We start from the raw sequence: 20,665 nt of genomic DNA on the forward strand, positions 1-20,665 counted from the left end.
AGGTGTGATAACCCTGACTCTTTAGACTGCCCTACAGATTTCGATGAGACGCGTTGCGTTTCGGCACTGGGAAGGACGTTCGCCGGGTCTGCCTGTCATGAGGCGACAGAGACATGGAGTGCCCAGAGGACAGGGCATCCACTGATCTGCCCCAAGACGCCGAATCCCAGCTTTTGTCCGGCTGAGCCGACATCGCTGCGGGTTGTGTGTTCAGTGCGGGAAGATGAGTGCTCTTGCAACCAGGTGTTGTCCCCACAACAGTGCCGCCGGCCTGTCTTCCAGGGTGAGGGGCTAGCACTTGGTAAGGGGGCTGTTCCCAGTCACCCTCGCCGTCCAAAATGACTGCATCACTGCCGTCACTGGAGGCTCCCTCGACGTCCATGTCGGCCTCGGCTTGCATGGCATGATAGGTCCTGTGTTTCGTTCTGCGATCTTTAAGGGTCTTGGGTCGAAAGATCTTACAAGCTCGGCAGTGCCCTTCATCGTGGTCGCGGTTTAGACACAGGTTACAAACTCTGTTTATCGATCCACGGAAATAGTTTGGGCAGAATTTAAAGGGTGTTTTATCCATGTTTGGGGAAGGCAGCCGGGCGATAAGGGGAAGGGGTGGAAAAATACATTGTATAATGGCTGTCCCACACTCTCCCTACTGTAAGGGCTTAGGCCTGTTGGGCCTTCCAAGGCCGAAAGAGGTCTGTCGAAAGTTGCCTTCATCCAACGGGCTGTGTTGTCCTTGTCTTGATTGTTCACCCCGTCGAGAAGCTCTGCGTCGCTCGAAAAGGACAGAAAGAGTAACTATATTTTAAACTTTGCATAAGCAAATGGCGTTAGGTGAAATTGAACTCCTTGAGAAGCGATCGCTCACGATGGCGGAAAAAAACAATCTGAGGGACCTCGACGCGTGAAGGACCATGGGTACAGTGGACGTCACACTAGGGATAGTATTACTGGCACGCCCTGTCGAAATTCCTTTTCCAGTTTTGAAAACAACAACTGTAATACTCTGCAGCTTCCATTAGATGTCGGCCAATGCATAGAATGTGATCTAAGCAGATTCCAATATATATATATATATATATATATATATATATATATATATATATATATATATATATATATATACACATACATATATACATATACACACATTCAAACCAAAGTTATGGTGGGTTTAAAAAGGTTTGGAAAAAAAACCTCTCACTTGAAATGTGAAAGTAGGAAAGTACATTTCAGCCAAGTCACACATTCACACATTCCACAATGCCACCTAGTAGCCATCGCTGGAAATTCACCTCCAGCTCTGGGCAACAGCAAGGCATTGTGGGTATGCAAATTAGGTCAAATGCAAACCTTTTCCTCCAGGAAATTGTCTTCATCTAAGAGGGCAGTGCTACTTTATACTTGGAGAAAAAGGTTGGCATTTGAGCCAATAAATATTGTTTCAAAATGCTACTTTTTCTACCAATATCATCATTGGACACCAGTTGGTGTCGAGGCCTCATGTTTATCATACTCTGCTTCCTCAAAGACAGCGTCCGTTGTTGCCCTTCTAGCATTCTCAGAGGAACTAGCCTCATTTTTCAGGAGTTAAGTGGAAGAATGTGAATGATTTCCACACAGAAGTCACTGGATTGATGAGAAGAGTGCTACTGCACTTTTTTGCCATGAAATTGTGTGCCTTTGTCCTCAACGATCAGGGCACATACTTCGGACATAATGCAAAATAAAAGATTTTTGTAGGTTACAAATAAAGAAATGGGTTTATCAATGACTTATGAATACACACTTTTCGGGATGATTTTATGCATCTCACAATGAAACTGTGGTGCCAGTAGGCATTTGTGCCACAGGATTACCGAGCTGCTTGGAATTCTAGATATTCACCAAAAAAAGAGACTTGCAGCACATCCAAATTTTTAATTGGAGTTTATCTCACAGATTAACCCCCATTACAAATTAGGTAGTGCAACAAGTCTTTTTTTGACAATATTGTGTAAACACAGGAGGCACATTTGCAATTCTGTCTCATCTTGTGACGATTGCTCACAATTCAGAACGAGCTTACCTCTGTGCTTTGGGGAGCTGGAAGATTTCCTGCCAGACAGTGAACAGTCCCTTGTTTTGGTCCTTCTGGCCAATTCTCAACGTCTGAACCATCCGCATATTCAGCTCTTTCTTTCCTCGGCCGTGCAAAAACTTAAAACAAAATAATATATATATTGAACAAACATATAGGTGACATTGTAGCTTAGAAAAGAGGGTTCAAAATGCCATAGTCCGGCCTTCAATCCACAATTGTTAAATGAAAGAGCAGCTTGAAAGAGAAAGAAAGAGAGAAAGAGAGAGAAGGAGAAAGAGAGAGAAAGAAAGAGAAAGAAAGAGAAAGAGAAAGAGGATTGATTCCTGGCTAGCCTGTCAGCTAAACAGAGGCAAAAGTCCTAAGCGGCTGAGATCAGTACTAACACTCCTTGCAAAACCATGCACATTCATTAGTGCTGCTTTCATATTGGTGGTACTATAGAGCAGAGGTCAATAGCACAAAGCCAGTTCAGTGACCTCCGCCCGCCCCCGTGACTCCTCACTCATGCAACCATGGTAAAGAGAACAAAGTCGAACACACAGAACATACCAACCAACCACAAATATCCTTACTGTTAATTCGATAGCCTTTCTCTGAATTTTTTAACTGTCCCTGTTCTTTAATGAACTGCTTGCTCATGCCACTGTATTACAGACTACGGTCCTCCGGAAGCACTTAATTGCAAACAGCAAAAGGGATTTCAGTTAATAAATTTACGCACTCTACCAATACCACATAAAGGGTCAGAACTTCTTCAGCAATGTTATTAGGACAGGGTGACCACCTGGAAGGACTTCCTGGCTGGTAGCTAGTAGGGAGGAAAGTGAATAGAAGAAGGTTTATAATTGTACTAAGACCCCGCTTGCTCATGTCCCCCGAGAAGACAGGGGAATAGATATTTAGAATCGGATTGTCTGAGGGAACCAGTTCTATTGTTTCCAAATCCAAACATTGCAGAAACTGAAGAGTAACACTGCAGAGACCAGAAAAACGTAGGGAGGTGGGGAAAGGGTAGGGGAAAGCAGTGCCTGAAGCCCTGGATCACCACTCAAGTGTGCTAAGGGGTTTCAGCTGACGTTCCTCAGTATGCAATCATATGCTCATATACAGCCATGAGATTGTAGGCGTCTGAAGGAAAGTAAATTAACAACTGTTCAGATCAGTGGTCACATTATTAACTACTGGTTTAAGAAAGCTTAGTAGCATAGTAACGACACATAGAAAACCCATGAAGTGCATTTGCAATTCAGCGTATGCATGTTTCAATTACATACACACTGGAGCCAAAGTTGCTGGCGTGGCTGTCTACTGGGTAAGTGGATGGCAAAATCATGTAGCCGAGTTATCTACCACTGGGGAGAGGTCGTAAAGGTAGTACGTTTGAGTTAAGTCACTGAAAAGGGATGGGGCCATTAGGTAACCTCCAATTGCTAGGTACTGTGAGGCACTAAAGCGCCATCAACACAGTGCAGTGATATATTATATTTTTTAGCCAATAGCTGCCATTTCAAATAACAAAATGTATTTCTTGAGTAAATACCACCATAGTTGGTGTGTTAGTTGGTAAGATGAGTGCACTTAGATTTGGGAGGTTTTACTTTTTGATGCTTTTTTTCAAGTGTAATATGTTGGTTGACAAATCAAACTTTCAGGTAACTACAAAACAAATTACATACACCATTATTCTTCACGATTGGCACCAGAGTAAAATTGCTTATTTCTACAGCAAATTAAAACAATACAAAATACAACCATCATTTGAGAAGTACACCATAGGTTTGTGATGCTACATCCTCCTCCTTAAAATTCAAATTCATTAATATCATTTTTTATTATCGAGTTATACAGCAGTATTTTCAAAAGCTTCTTCAAACAACAGTTAATTAAAAAGAGCAGATCTACATCAATCAAGAACAGATCTACAACAGTTAATTAAAAAAAAGCATCTACATCAGATACATCAAACGAACAAAGAAACAAGAAAGGAAGTTTCCATTAACAAAAGATTTACCACCCTCCCAACTAATCAATTTTACATCAAATTATCCGAGGTGCAGAGAATTTTGTTCCAAAAAAGGGTAAAATATATAATACAAGATTAATTATTTCCCTCCATAAAAATATCGCAGCGAACCTCAGGGGTGAGTTAATGGCTCAGCCCAGCCGCAGTGAGAGCCATATTCCTACCGCTCAGCAATGGGACGCACTGGGTCGACAAATGCTGGACCGACTCAAGGGCAACACAGCCGCAAATTCGACATATGAGAGCAGGTCTAGGGATATTCAACCAAGCGCCTGTGATTAGATAGGTCTAAGAGTTGGTTTTAAGTAATCCCAGAACAGTACGTTACCCACAAATTGACCAATGTATTCTAGTCACCCCTTCTTGTGCAAGAATGTACTTGCTGAATAGAACACCGTTCGACATTGAGGCCAGTTGCACAATGTGCTGTTCACAATGGCAACTATAAACACTCCTTTTCAGAGCAGTTCAAAGTGACATCAGAAGACATGAACTACCAACCATTTCCAACGGAAAGTAGACGATCAATGGCACTACCTTGCATAAGGTGAGCCTCAGTCAAACCAGCACTTAGAATGAGGGAGTTCACGGTACCCACATTGGCATTTGCAAGTTGCTAGTGTACATTCAAATATGATAACTGAAGTCGCACCATGCACGAGGAAATGCCAAATTCAAGGTAAGTGGTCTGGACTGGAGTGGAGTGGGGAGCCGGAGCAAGAAGAGCCTCTTAAGGAGGAGGGCTTCCAGTTTAGCCAGACCCTTGCGATTACCCCATTGCCAAAGCACCTCTTCATACTTTAGGATCGGGATTATCCTAGCCATAAAAAGTTTAACAACGGTCCCGAGAGAGCAGCCTCCTCCTGCACGGGACATGGCTTGGAAGCACCTGAGACTAATGTAATCAATGTGCCAACTACCACATAAACCCTTGTCAAAGTGAATGCCCAGATATTTATACTCCTTGACCACCTCTAGGGCGAGAAAACAGGACCTTTGTTTTCCAGATGTTAATCACAAGGTCCAGGGAGTCAGAGTACTGCTTTAGCGACTCCAGTGCAGCCTGTAATCCAAACAGGGTAAAATCCAACAGGCTATCATCTGCGTACCCCATCCATTGGAGGGGAAATACACCCAGCTTGGGGAGGGGGGTGGAATCGACGTAGGATTATACAAGGCGCATCACTCACATCCGCAAGATATATATTAAACAGAAAGGGAGCCAGTCTACACCCCTGCTTCAAGCCACGGGTCGCAGGGATACATGCTGTAGTACTACGCAATTGATCCAGTCTGACTTTGACCAAGTGCCAGAATGCAGATGGATGATCATGGCTAGAAGTCATGCAGGGATATTCCAGGCAGAAAGTTTGGCCCAAAGCTTGTTCTCGTTTACAGAGTCAAACGCTGTGCTATAATCGATGAACGCAACGTAGACCATGCACCTACAAATAGACCAAGCCTGTTGGATTAAAGTCTGGAGGGCAAGACAGTTAGTCGTAGTGCTCAAACGCTTTTAAAAGCTTGTTTGGTTGAGGGTAATAAGCTTTGCTGCCTCCACCCAGGACCACAGTTCCACAAAAAGCATCCCAGCAAAGAATTTGGATGAGGTGTGACCATCGCCAGAGTCAATAATTACCTGGATTGATGCGTTCCCCCTTCTTCCAGATGGGAACGATGATACTATCATACCACGACAATGGAAGAGTCTGTGCTACACCAATCCAGCGAAAAAGACAGTCCAGTGCAAGCGACCAGCCAACTGCATCTTTTTTAATTATCACGCTACAGATGCTGTTAGTTCCTAGGGCGCACAAGGGCTTGCTGCCATTAATGAGCTAAAGAATACCATTAGAGGTATGGGTATATGGCCATCTACCCAATGGAGCACCGTGCGCAGGCATTCCAACACCCCCCCATCCCCAAGGTACTCCCAATGTGCTCCGTCCATGCCATCATCGGGACAACAAGCTGCTTGCGAGGTGAGTGAAAGTCATCAAGCATCCTCCAAAATTCATGAGAATTGTTTGTTTGCACCAAATTCCGCCAGCGGGCGCATTCAGTGGAATAACGGTGTTGCCTTAACCACTTGCCAAAAAAGCACTTGTCTTTATTCAGCAGATGGGCACGTACCAAAGGTGCCAAGCGTATTTCCGAAATGAGGCGCAGTTCAAGTCGCAGGACCTTCCTCTTGGCCACCAAAATGCTGTCTTAAGAATGCTGGTCGGATGACAACAAAGTGATGGAACTTTGGGGCTTATTGTTTCTCCTATCAAAGATAGAGACCGAAGCGAAATTCATCTCTCTATAGACCTTGATCACTGCAGTGGGATAGGCCCCAAGATAGTTCATAGCGTTTCCCCAACGCTCAACAAATCAAGAGCAGTTTTAAGGTATACATAAACCTCATCCAGTCTCATCTCATTGCAAGAGATTCGCTTGAGTGTGGAGTTGATCCGGAGTACACTAGAAGTCTTAGGAGGAGTAAGGTGCGTGGTCAAATTAAGGGACAGCACAAGGGGCACATGGTCACTTTCTAGTCGAGGGCAAATACTGATATCCATGATCAAAGAATGGTCCGATAACATAAATCCATAGTCCAAACTGCTACTGGATTTAGGACCAAAACAAGTACATTTTGGAGGGGAATCCGATAGAAAAGCATATGTGATCATGGAGAACCTGAAAGAGTATAACAGATGCCCACTCAAGCAAGACAATATGTTGTCCTCCGCTAAGGAGGTGAATGGGCCACCCTCGGGGTCTGCCAAAGGGCATAGAAGATGGAATCTGTGAATTAAAGTCCCCACAGACAATGCAAGAAGAGCAGGGCAGATTACCAATCAGTGTCTCAATCTCAGCCACGAAAGAGGCGTGAGGCAATCTGTTTGGAGGATCATAAAGGTTAAAAGGGCAAATTGTCTACTTTGTGTTCCAATGGTGAATGAAATCACTGCCATTAGGATGTTCGGTGTAGCCGTCGGTATCGCCCTCAGCTCAAAACAGTTCATATCGCCCAAGAGCAGACCTCCCCTAGAACACCCAAGATGGCCCCGAATGGCTGGCTTGTGTATAAATTGCCATCCATCAACAGTGAGAGGATCAACCAACCAAGCGTCCTGGAGAGCAACCAAGAAATACTCATCCAGAGTGTCCATAAGGCCACCCTCTTACAGTAAATGTGAGTAACCATGGGTGTTCCAGTTTATGAACTGGGCTAAAGGCTCATAGCCCTCATATGTGCAACCAATTTGGACAGACATGCCCAATGCCTCTGCTCCCCCCCACCCCATACAAGCCATGCTTCATACGGCAAGCTAGGGACTAGAGGGGGAGGGAGGGCAGGGGCCGTGAAGGATCCCCCACTGTCCTCCACCGGCCTGCATCTTTTACCATAGATGGAGTCAATTACAGTACAGTCATACCCATGTCAGTTGAGATGGTTAGAGTGCTCAACAATATAGGCCATGGTGTCCCTAGAGTGGAGATAGATCACCAAGGTGGCTTTCAAAGTGTTCTCACAGAGGTCCACTATTTTGATATCATCGCTACAGATAAACCGAATAGGATAACACAATGGAGAAGATAGAACACGCGAGCACGATTCAAAGGGGGACTAGATTAAAAGTGCCTTTAATTGTTGCTTACCAGACACAGGTGGGCACTTCTGAACTGAGTGCCCCTCAACATTGGGGTCACGGAGGAACTGACCAAAGCAATTACAGAAGGGGACACAAATCCAGAGCCACCCTCTGTCTGAAACGAGGAATCAAAAACCACCCTTCCAGCCACAATTGGAGCAGAGGCCACTGGAGGGTTAGAAGTACTGGGAGTCATATCAGCCGCAGGGATCACAATCAAAGGCAAGTGGGATTGACCCCCCTAGTTCACAGTCAAGACAATGCCAGGAGGGGGAAGAGCCACTGATGATAAATCGGTCTCAATCTGCAATAGACCCACACAGGCTGTTCCTGCAAGTACACAATTGGAGGGAGGGAAAACACCACCAGAAATTACAGAAGGAGAAGCAGTTCCCAGAGAGGGGTGACAGATAGAAAAAAGAGTGGGTAAATGTTCCTCCCTGGAGGCAGCCATCATATTTTCTCTTGTTAATTAGAGGCTCATACATCAGCGCTTGGCTAACTACTTTCCGGGGCCACAGTTTTTGCTGGGTCTCCAGGGTCTGATGAGCACTCGTGCGTTTGCCACCATTGCTCTTAGTCACACATTACAGACTTGGAGGGGGCAGACAGGGGGGAACAATTAGAAAGGGGCATAGCTGGAGGAGACCCAGGGGCCCGTAACTCAGACCAATAAAGATCATCACGTTTCAAAAGCCCAATAAAGCCATTAGTCATACCAAACGACCTAGTGAGCCACTGCCCCCTACACATTCAGTTTAGACATGATCACATTACATTTACTGGATAAATCGGTTAGCAAGGATTCCAAAACATTAAACATTGCTGCAGAAATAGTACTCGCGTTAGGTAAGTCAAAAGACGCATTAGAACAGTCAGATGCAGGTGAATAAAAACCATATTGCCTACAAAAAGAGACAGGATGTAAGTCACCAAGAGGGGCAAGAGGCGACTCCGTAGTGTAGGGGGATATCAGACAAGGGGACAAAAAGAAAATCCATACTAGGTATTGTTGCAAGGTCAGGGGGGTAATCCATAGTAGAGTTCGCAGCAAGGTCACAGGGTGCCAGCAGTGTTTCTGAGGAAGGGTCGAGGGGCCCAAACGCCAGGGGTGAAATAACTTCGGGAGGAAATGCACTTGCGTCATTTCGGGTAGAGTGCACCATACAGATAGTTTCACCCACAAGCTTAGTGGAGACCAGCTTAATCTCAGGCTTGGGGCGGGGGAAGAATAACTTTAGGAGACAACCCACTGACGTCCTTTTGGCGAGAAGGCACCATGCAGATAGTATCACCCACAATCTTAGCCGAGGCAGAGTTAATATCAAGAAGAGGAGGGGATGTCACAGGACGCACCTTGCTTAAGGGAATGACATTACTGGATGAGGAAAGCTGCGACAAGGAATCAAAAGGGTCAGCAGTAGTCCACACCGAGGGCAAGGTAAATGACCTTGCAATTTGTTCAATAGCTGCAGTGGAGCGGAGAGCTCAAGGGCCAGATCTTCAGACAAAGTTCGGGCAGAGGCAGCAATCCCGACATGGCCCTTGGCAGATGCCGGAAAAAAAAATGAAGTCATTTTGGAATTAGGCAAAAGTCTTTTTGACAGCTTTAGAGTCCGTTGCGGCCATGCACGTTTAGTACGGAGAGGATTTTTTATTTTATTCTTGATTTAACTAAATTTCAGCAGTTTTTACAAGTAAGTTTCCATGAGTATGTTTCCATAAATATCCCCCAAAATAAATGAAAAGATTGAATAAAAGTCTCTTTATCTTCCCCTTTTGTTTGTTTATAAATTTATGAGTTTTCCAAATTCAAGCTTTCCAAGAAATTGCCCACTGCGATCACTGGTTTCCACTTTGCCCCATTCATTAGGTAGGTCCACCAGTACTCTTCATCCAGTTCACAAAACTTGGAAAACAGGTGGCATAGGTGAGTCTTTCCGTTAGATGACAGGCCAGTGCATTTAAGGATCAGATGACTTAGAGTTTCAGCTACGCCAGTCTCCAAACAAAAACGACACGTGTTCCCTTGCTGTGTCTCTAATTGCCAGGATTTCGTTGGTTTTTAAGACATTTAGCCTTGCTCTCAAGAAAATTGATCTGATCCTTTTGTTGGGGAACTTCAGCAGGTAATTTAAAGGTTCATTCAGTTTTTGAGCGTTAACTGGTTGGTGTCTGGTTAGCTTATTTCGAGCTGCCTCCTCCAATGTATTACACCAGTCAAATTATTTGCATTTCTTTGCTGATTTTATTGGGTTGGTATATAATTCCTCCTCGGAGCTACCTAGTTCCTCAAGCAAAGATTTTTGTGAAACCAAAGAGGTAACATTTTGTTTGATCCCCTTTTTTGTTCTGCCCGGATCATCTTGTGCATTATTGAATTTGAAGTTTGGATTTTCCGGGACAACATTAAGCCTACTGTGCCTTTTAAAGACACCAGGCTTAGTTCACTCCCGATTGATGCAACGGGAGTAGATGTCGGAACGCGCAAGATTTTCCTCCCCACAAAACCTTCACGTTTTTTCCAGATTTTAAATGGAATTGCCGGCATTGCTTCGGCTCCATAAACGATCGCTCGGACCACTTTAGATTTGTTGAAGATCAGAGTTCCTTTGAGCGAGAAACGGAAAACATTTTGTCTAGCACCATCATCTGGTTAGTCAAGCTTTTAGTTTTTGTCCAGAGAGTTTCTAGCATCTGTGTTACATGTGGGCTTCCGCTAATTGTGACACCGAGGTATCTAAAGGAGGAGACTATTTCCAGTCTGTCTTCCGCTAAGTGCCACAAAGAGGTTTTTTTTCCCTTTGCTATTTTCTCTAGAACCAGCACTTTGGGTTTTGCCGGCATCGATTTCTAGACCGTTTGCTAGAAGGTATTCTTGCAGATTGTCCGACTTTCTTTGTAGACCTTTAGCTGTTTGATTGACCAAGATGATATCGTCTGCATAGAGTAGTCTACTTATTTTTTCATTGCCCACTGATGGTGGGAAAACTCTGACCATCTTTTCTGAATGTTGGTAGTCCCCCGTATATGCGTTATATAGAGCTGGAGTTAGAGGGCACCCTTGTTTCACTCCTCTAAATGTTTGTATTTTCTTGGAGAGGAGTCCAGCTCTGCTGAGTCGGACTCTCATTGAGGTGTCCGTGTAGAGTTATTTTATGGGTGCCAAGATTGACTTCGGACACTTCCAGTGAGTACGTTTCGACCAGAGTTTTGTTCTATTAACTCTGTCGAACAATTGGGAAAGGTTGATAAAGGCCAAGAATAATCTAGGTGAGCCTTCCAGGACTTTAGCCTTCAAAATGATCAGGAGCAAGATGTTCGTCGTTGTACCCAGGTTCTTTGTGAAATCCACCTGGAATGGGTTGTATCCTTCTGAGGATACTGCCCATGATGTAAATTTGTCCAGCAGAAATGAACCAAATATTTTTCCACTGCAATCCAAGAGGGCGATCGGGCGATAGTTATTAGGGTCCCCTTTGTCACCTTTCTTGTAAATCGGGACGTTTGCTGTTCTCCATGAGTCTGGTATGGTCTTCAAATTGACACGTCTTATATTTCAGCTAATAGTATCGCCCAAACTTTGCAATTTACTTTCAGCTCTGCATTTGAGAGCCCGTCCGGACCCAAAGCTCGCGAGGCTTTTAACTTATTGATTTTGCACTCAATAGTTTGTGTATCCTGTTCAATGTCCCATTTATCAGTATCTAATTGAACTTTCGGAAGCATCAGAGATGGCGGGGCAAACACATTTGCAAAGTGATCGATCCAATCTCTTTCATTAATGTTGTTAATTAAGATATCTTGTGTGGCCCTTCCACCAGACGTTATTAATGACCAAAAGTCCTTTGACTGCTTCCCACTAAGAGTTCATAACATCTTTTCAGCATCTTTTTGGTACAGTTGAATTTTATACTATTTTAACCAATTTTTTTTACTTCTTTGTTGATAAGTTAGCCTCGTCTATATTCGTCTTTGTTGGCACATTTTTGGCTTTCCTTATCGATCTTCGCATTTCTGCTCTTTTTGCTTTCAAGATGTGGTTGTTAGCGTGGCAGTGGTTCTTTGATGGTCTAAAAACAGTTATTGGTCGCTGGTACGGGACTAGCAGTGGGCAATAGTTTTGGTCGATCCCAGGATTTCAAAATCCCTCTCTTCTGCATGTATGGGATACATTACTCATCGTAATCATATTTCTGATGCTTGTATCTGCTTAGATTCACATGCTGTGCATAGGCCGACATCTAGTGGAAGCTGCGGAGTATTACAGTTTGTTTTTCGAAATACAGGGCGTGCCAGTAATACTATCCCTAGTGTGACGTCCACTGTACCCAAGATCCCTCACGCGTCTAGGATCCTCAGATTGTATTTTTTCTGACATGAGGTAGCATGAGGAGTAGCGTGAGTACAGATAATCCAAGCAGATAGACAGAAAGGTAAGACTACAAGCAATCATGCGCCTTCTCTCAGAGGGGAGGAAGGGTGGGTTGCATGTGAATCTAAGCAGATACAAGCATCAGAAATACGATTACGGTGAGTAATGTATCCCTTCTGAGGCTTGTGGAATCTGCTTAGATCACATGCTGTGCATAGATTAGCGAGCAGTACCTGAAGAAGGAGGTGGGATGTGAGAAGGGTCATGAGCAAATAAGTGTCTTAGAACCGCTTGTCCCACTTGTGTATCTGCCTTGGAATGGGTGTCAATGCAGTAATGCTGAGTAAAAGTGAATAGAGCTCCAAGTAGCTGCTTTGCAAATGGTGTCAATGGGTACATTTGCAATGAAAGCCAGAGTGGCCCCAATGCTTCTAGTAGAGTGGGCTCTTGGCGTGAAAGGCAGAGTTCTTTCAGAGAGTGAGTAACACAGCTGGATACAGTTAATAATCCACTTCGAGATGGCACCTTTAGAGACGCGATCCCCCTCTCTGCCTGTAGCTACGGAGACAAACAGTTGATCTGTTTTTCTTAGCGGTCTGGTTTTATTTACATAGTAGAGGACCGCCCTACGCACATCTAGGGTGTGTAGTTTCACCTCAGCCGAGCTTTGCGGGTCCTGGAAGAAAGCCGGAAGCTCGATGGACTGGTTTACATGGAATTTTGATATAAATTTAGGTGAGAACCTAGGGTGTGTGCGTAAAACCAGTTTGTCTTTATGGACAGTAAAGAAGGGATCCTGCACTGACAGAGCCTGAATTTCACTGACCCTTCTTACAGAAGTAATAGCTACTAAGAAGGCCGTTTTATAAGTCAGGTATTTGAGACTGCTTTTATGCATGGGTTCAAAAGGGGGGCCCATGAGCTTGGCTAGCACCACATTAAGGTCCCACCCTGGTGGTGGGTTTGAAATAGGAGGGTGAAGTCTCTTTACTCCTTCCATGAAGGCTTTAACTACTGGTACTTTCCACCACAAAACCTTGCTATGGGAAGTGGTGTAAGCCGACAGGGCTGCTAGGTGTACTTTCAGCGAATTAAAAACCAATCCTGCATCTAGGAGTGCAATCAACCGGGTTGATTTGTCTACTCTGGCACCAGATAACGAACCTCTTCCACTTGTCAAAGTAACAGTGCCTTGTGTTTGGTTTCCTAGATTCCTTTAGGATGTCCATACACCTCTGTGGCAAATTGAGATGTCCAAACTCTATGACCTCAGGAGCCATGCTGCCAGGTTCATTGAGTTGGGTTGCTGGTGCACTGTTTGACCTTGGTGCTGGGACAGTAGGTTGTACCAGGCTGGAAGTTTGATGGGCTTGCACACCGCCATCCTGCGTACGTGTGGGAACCACAGTTGTCTTGCCCACATGGGAGCAACTAGGACAAGTGTCATCGACTCTGTTCATCTTGTTCACCACTTTCCTGATGAGGAGTTGGTGGAAAAGCGTACGCAAACATCCCTGACCAGTTCATCCACAGGGCGTTCCCCTGGGAGTCTGGTTGGGGGAACCTGGATGCAAATCCTGGGCATTGTCTGTTTTCGCTTGTGGCGAATAAGTCTATAGTGGGGAAACCCCACTGAGAGAAGATATCTTCTACGACCTCTCTGTGTAGAACCCATTCGTGTTCCTCTGGGAGGGAGTCTCTGCTCAGAGCATCCGCTAGGGAATTGAGCTCCCCTGGAACATGTGATGACAGGAAGATGTTCCGTCTGAGTGCCCATATCCAGATTTTCTGGGCAAGCTTAGACAGATTTGGCGAGCGAGTCCCTCCTTGCTTGTTCAGGTAGAACATGGCTGTTGTGCTGTCCATCCGGATTTGCACTGACAGGTTTAGTAGGTGGGGCTTGAACGCCTGAAGCGCTCTGAATACTGCCAGAAGCTCTAGCAGGTTGATGTGGTTCTTGGCCACTGAGTGAGACCAGAGACCCTGAGCTGTTGAGCTGTGTGGTGGAGATGGTGAGCTCCCCACCCCGTCAGACATGCATCTGTAGTGACTACTGCCTGTACTTCGGGATCATAAAAGGGTTTCCCCTGTGCGAGATTCTCTCTTGTCCACCAGTGAAGGCTTTGTACCAGTGTTGGCGAAAGACCACTAGATTGTCCCACTGACCACTTGCCTGAGACCACTGTTTCGCCAACCATTCCTGCATGGGACGCATGCGCAGGCGCGCGTGGGGGACCAGGTAAATACATGACGCCATCATGCCCAGTAAACGCATTGCTTTGCGTACCGTTATTTGTTGATCGGACTGATAATGCGGAATTTGCAGTAGTATATTCTGAATTCTTTCTTCTGAAGGAAAGGTCAACCCCTCTTGGGTATCTAGGATTGCTCCTAGGAATTGTTTGGAGGTGCTTGGCACCAGGCTTGACTTTTCCTCGTTGATTGAGAAGCCTAACTCGTGGAGGAGGTCGATAGTCCTTTGAATGTTTGTCCTGCAAATTCCTGGGGTTTCCCCCATTATGAGCCAGTCGTCCAGATAAGGGTACACTGGGATTGCCTCCCTGCGTAGGTGTGCAGCCGCCACCGCCAGTACCTTGGTGAATACCCTTGGTGCTGAAGCTATCCCGAAGGGCAGTACCTTGAATTGGTAGTGTCGACTGTCCACCTTGAAGCGCAAATACTTTGTGCGCTGGGAACATGGAAATACGAAAATAAGCATCTTTCATAGCCAAGGTTGCCATGTAATCCCCCTTTTTTAGGAGGGGGATTACCTCTTGTAGCGTGGTCATACGAAATTTTTGGGGCTTGACATACTTGTTGGCAGGCCGTAAGTCCAATACTGGGCGCATTGTCAAATCTTTCTTTGGCACAAGGAAGTAAGTTGAATAAATACCCTGGTTTACCTGGTGTCCCGGGACGAGTTCTATCGCGTCCTTTTCTAGCAGAACGGCGATCTCCTCGAGGAGAATCTTCTGATGTTCTAAAGAGTGTACTCTTTGTCGTGGAGGATGGTTCCGGGGACGCTGCAGTAGCTCTATACAATATCCTGTGGATACGGTTGACAGCACCCATCTGTCTGATGTGATCCCTTCCCAAGCCTGGGTGAAGTTGGAAATGCGTCCGCCTACTGGGGTTGCATGAGAAGGGACCCTGAACTGAGCGTCACTGCTTTGGTGGAGGCGTGCCGCCTTCCTTGCTGGGGCTGCCTCTGCCTTTACCACGACCTCTCCTATTACCCCTGCCGTAACCCTGGGTAGACTGTTGGTTGTTGTTCCACTGTGTACCCTGCCCTTGGGAATAGTTAGATCCTCTCTGGGAATTTTGGCCCCGTGGGCGACGAAAATTACTTTTCCCTCTCTGGTTAGGGGGTTTATTGGTTAACTGGCCAAGGGACTTGAGTGTTTCGTGTTCGTCCTTGGCATTCTTCAGTGCGTCTTCGACCGCCTTACCAAACAACAGATCGGTTTCCACCGGTTTGTCCAACAATGATGCCTGGGTTTCTGCCTTAAAACCAGACTGCCGTAACCACGCATGTCTTTTGATAACAGTGCCTTCTGCTATCAATCTGCCTGCGTTGTCCGCGGCGTCGAAGGTTGCTTTCAAAATGCAGCCAGACACGGCTCTACCCTCTGCGGAAATCCGAGCTAACTGGCCCTTTAAAGGTTCAGGAGCAGAGGCTATGAGTGCCGCGACTTCTTCCCACTGATGGCAGTTGTAGCTGGCCAACAGGGTGGTGGAGTTTGCAATCCTTGCTTGATAGGCGGACGTTGAGGCTACTTTCCTGCCGAAACCGTATAGTTTTTTGCTCTCCTTGTCGGGAGGAGCTTTGGACGACAAGGGTGTTCCAGCCCTCTTACAAGTGTTGGTGACAACTAGGGAGTCTGGCTTCAGATGTCCTCTTATATAGAGAGGGTCAGACTGGGCCGCCCTGAAAAGTTTTTCAACCCTGGGATTGACTGCTCTGGTGAGGTTCGGGTTCACCAGGGACGGGACTATTCTTCGCTGAATGGACTTGAGGATAGGGATGGTCTGGGCAACAGGCCTCCTTTCACCCACTAACTGTTCTGCAAAGTCCCTCTCCTCCTGGACACTGTGGGTGTCAATATGGAAATGTTCTGCTGCGCGTGCGAGAACCTCGTTTAGGAGGGGTTGGTTATCGACCGGGGAGTCGGTAACCGGGGCTTCGTTCTCTACCGGGGAATCTACTCTAAGTTTCCGGGTCTTCCTCTTCCTGGTCCTCATCCTCCCCATAGTAGCCCATCCCGGTTTGCTCTTCTACCATGCCAAATTCTTGGTCCTCACCAAAGGAAGCCTCTCCTTGTTACAGTGAGTATGGTCTTGAGTATGGTTGTACCTCGAAGGGGTCTGACCTCATCGGTGTTTCAAACCGGGACTTTTTACTTGGGGGGGGGGGTGGGGGTAGGATCATTAGAGCCTGAGGGTGTCGCCCCTTGCGGATCATACGAGAAGAAATGTTCCGGATTTTTATCATAAAAATCCGCCAAAGAAGACATCCTTGACATGACCCTATCCATGTTTTCACTCGACCATTTTTTGGAACTGGGAATGACTCTCTCAGCAAGTGTATGGGATTTATCTTGAGTAGATTTGCTGGTTTTAGACATATCAGCAGACCTGGTTTTGTCTGTCTGTTTAGGGGGAGTGGTGTGTTTCACAGGTGTGGAAGAGTGCAAAGGCTGCTTCTTCTGCTGTTTTCCCCCCTCCCCGTGAGTGGAAAAATGTTTTCCCTGTCCTTTAGTGGCTCCGGAGGTTTTCGACGCCTGGCGTGGAGGATCGGGGGTGGGGTCCCTTTCCTTCAAGCGTGGGGCCTCGCTGATTTTGACTGCAGGCTCCGACTCCTGGAGCGCGGCCTGGGGGTGGTAGTCGTCTTCGTCTTCCGACGATCAAACTTCTGTTAGCCTAGGGAGCGAGGCAAGAGTGGATGATTGCCTGGAGTCATGCGGCGATCTTGATCGCAAGCGCCCAGAGGACACCGAATCGGACCGTTCTGTTTGTGCCTCTTTCCGAGAACTCGGCGTTGTCGAGTCTCGGTTGGACTTCGTGTGTTTAGTGTGTGTAGTGTGTGAAGCGCTTGTGTCGCCGGGGGTCTTCCCCATAGCCGCCCTGCCGGACGACCTTCCGAGGTCAGGGACCTGCGCTCGGCTGTCTTTCGACGCCGTAAGTGGACGTCACACTAGGGATAGTATTACTGGCATGCACTGTGTCGACGCCCATTTTCGAGTTTCGAAAAACAAACTAATACTCTGCAGCTTCCACTAGATGTCGGCCTATGCACAGCATGTGATCTAAGCAGATTCCACAAGCCTCAGAAATATTGTTTCATGATCACAGTTATTTCAGATGGTTTCAGTCGGAGACGAGTTCCCCCTTTGTTTACATCGAGTTAGCCTGGATTTGAGGATGCTTGAGTGAAAAATATACCTTTTCCGTGTTCCATGTTACCTTTAAAAGGTTATGGTTGCTATTAAGTGTCCGTATGACCTTAAAAGAGGTTACCCTTGCCAGTAGATCACGAGAGAAATAAATATGGTCAAGCATGGCTGAACGGTCGCCTTGCTCCCAGGTAGGAATCTTGGGTTCCTTTGGTCGCACCAGGCAATGTAGGTTTTGAAGATCTCTGGCTTCCATGATTTCATCCCACAGTTTTCCACGATCTGTCAAGTCCACGTCGGACTTTCCGAGATTTTTTACGACAGTACTGGGTGGGTTATTTGATGTTTTAGGAGGTTTCCCCCTGGAAACTATTGTTGCGTTCAAATCTCCACAAACAGAGTATTGTTGGCAGAGATGTCAATAGGCACCACAATGGATCCCGCCCTCAAGCCTTCTTCAGCTGCCTCCTCCAAGGCAGCAACAGAGGCCACCCGATCCACCATAATGGCCGGTGAGGGTAAGGCCATGCATTTAAGCCGTTGTGGAAGGAAGGGCCAGGGTGCTTTACATTTCAGCGTTAACAGTAGCAAGAAGAGGGGGGAGAAAGAGATCTTTAGGAGAATGGAAAAAACAAGCCCTGAATGCAGGTCAAGTAGCTCAAGGAGCCACAGTGTGGTAGCCTCCAATACCAACCACCACAGGGCTTGTTTTTTTTTGCGCTAGAAACAAGTTTTTATGAGAGCAGCAGGTGGTCTAGCTCAGCACCAAGCTCCCAGGCAGACAGGGCAATCAATGACAGAGAGATGAGCCGCTCCAGAAGAAAACAGCAAAAGTAAGCGAGGAAAGAAAAAGTCACCGTCAAACTGTGTCCTCACTTTCCAACTCACTTCACCCTTGCGCCAAGTAATGCTTAACAAATTAATTTCTGCTGAAAAAATGTAAAACATCAATCATTAGTGCAATTTCGTGCCCACTGGCTACCCTATCCAAAAAGCTTTCTGTATTTAGCCAGTCATTAGGAACGAAACGTGTAAACATTTTCAGTCCCATTTCGTGCAAAGCCAGACAATCGATTACAAGGTGTTTCAATGATTGCATTTCACTTGTACTTTGATAAAGATTACAAGAGCCCTGAATCTCCCTATTTTTATTTCTCATGGATTGGATCTCCAATCTAGGGAGAATGTTCGATCCAAACCAGATAAATAAATCTCTCCAATACATATTAGAAAATGTATACAAATAGCTTGGTAGTTGCCCAAATGGTTTGTCTAATTTAGAAAAGCTTTGGTATAGCTAATAAGATCGCATCTTGGCTATTGTGCAAAACCAGTCCCATTCTAATACAAGACTTAATTAGTGAGACATTAGTAACAAAATCCTCTGCATACTGTGGCACTTTCTCAGCGACAGAAAGTGCGTGAGAAATGTGTGTATGTGTATTTTTGTGGTGTTTATCTTCGCAAGCGTGACTTTTATATTTTTTCGATGTGTTTTTCAATGTCTGCGAAACACCCATTGAGGGACATATATGCATGCTTAAGGGCACCTGTTTCTGTTTTTCACCTTGCGTTAAACGCGGTTGCAGAAGCACAGCAAGCTTTTGGGGCACATGGTAGGTAGGCTGTGAAGTGCTTTCCGCCGGCATGCAGCCTTCTTCTGATGTCTTTCTCGAAGACCGGCTCAGGGTTGCGTGCACGTCTCTATCGCCAGAAGCTTTCCCCAAAGCAGCACCCTGCGACTGTTCCCTTGAAACATCTTCCATGTCCGACTCCAAGGTGCTGACAGGGGTTTCTGATTCTGTCATCATCGCATGGGCCACTGGGAAACTGGAGGTGCCTCACTTGCTAATCCCCGGGGATCGGTTGTCCTCGTGGCCAGGACACAGCCACAGCTTTTGGATCCAGTTCCTCTGGGTGGACCAGTGGGGGAGGATCACCTGGGCAGGGGGCCTTCGGGGAAAGGAAGTGGGACACCAAGGGATGAAATGCGGTATCCCCTTCCCTGTAACACCTTTCCCCTATCCTACCCTGTAGGATATTTACAAGCTCTACCCCCTCTTTTTCACCCCTTTTTCTCACACAAACCCTTTCTTACACAGTAACAGACAATGGACTAACACCAGAGCCATTTACCTGACATGTCCCAACACACGGGTAAGGCAGAGTCAGGCAATTGACAGTAACCACGCACACCTGACAGCCCTTTACTTTCCCCACAGGGATAAAAGGCAGTGCACGAAAGCACACTTCGAGCAAGGCGGAACACACCAGAAGACAGCTACACCAAACCGGCAGTTCGAACCGAGAAGACAGACAGCAAGACCTGGAAGGACAGCGAAGGGGGGGGGGGGGGATTACCCGTGCTCTTTGCAACTCAAACCAACAAAGCCTCCGAAAGGGAAATCGTAAGACTGGAGTTACAACTGGCGTGCGGAGCAGCAGATGTCACCGGTACACGGGGGCCTCCCGCATTAATAACGGCAGAGCGGCAAGCTGGCTACCGTGGTACTATCCTTGACTCTAGAGATCAAAGAAACCAATGGGTTTAGCGCAACCGGTGAGTAGGAGGACCCCAATAGAAAACCGAACTGCGTTGAGCCCAAGGTTGCAAGTAGCAACATTTTGAACGGAAGGAACTTGAAATAGAAAGAACTTGTGTGTGTGTTTGAATTTAAAAGAAAGCCCAGTTGACAAGACGCCACTAGGAGCACCTTATTATTAATTGATGGTCGTAGCTTGCTCCCATCTTACATTCTTACATTTATGTTTAGATTAGGCATTAATCATGCCCATTATAGGGTTGAATGAACACCCTTGAACTGTGATCACTTGTGTATCTTTACTGTTTCTACCATGCGTTTCTTACACCACCCACTATTCGGTGCGTTGTACCTTTAGGGGTTTTGACCTAAAAAACGTACAAGACGCACAACGCCCCTCTGGGTGGCCTCAGGGAAGACAGTGGTTACACACTCGATTAGTGTCCTTTCACAGATATTTTCTTTTGCAGATGGGACAGAATTTAAAAGGCATTTCTCCATAGTGAATGTGATCTATAAAAGGCAGCTAGACAAATGCAGTATATGTTAGTAGCGGAAGTGTCGCTGGATCGCCTGTCTGGTTCAGCAGTCATAATCGGTCGGTTTTCAA

The 20,665-nt window shown here is 46.1% G+C and overlaps 1 protein-coding gene across 2 annotated transcripts in view; it reads right to left on the minus strand.

Annotated features, from left to right (window-relative positions):
• The window catches only part of CHTF18 (chromosome transmission fidelity factor 18), a 1,093,968-nt gene that overhangs the window by 763,551 nt on the left and 309,752 nt on the right, over window positions 1-20,665 (minus strand). For both annotated transcript variants that reach the window (XM_069647269.1, XM_069647267.1), the window contains exon 14: window positions 2,066-2,196. In XM_069647269.1, coding sequence (XP_069503370.1) covers window positions 2,066-2,196 — 131 coding nt within the window. The remainder of the gene's footprint in view (window positions 1-2,065; window positions 2,197-20,665) is intronic.

The sequence above is a fragment of the Ambystoma mexicanum genome, chromosome 2q, assembly GCF_040938575.1.
Source record: "Ambystoma mexicanum isolate Mex_15411 chromosome 2q, UKY_AmexF1_1, whole genome shotgun sequence".
Lineage (NCBI taxonomy): Eukaryota > Metazoa > Chordata > Amphibia > Caudata > Ambystomatidae > Ambystoma > Ambystoma mexicanum.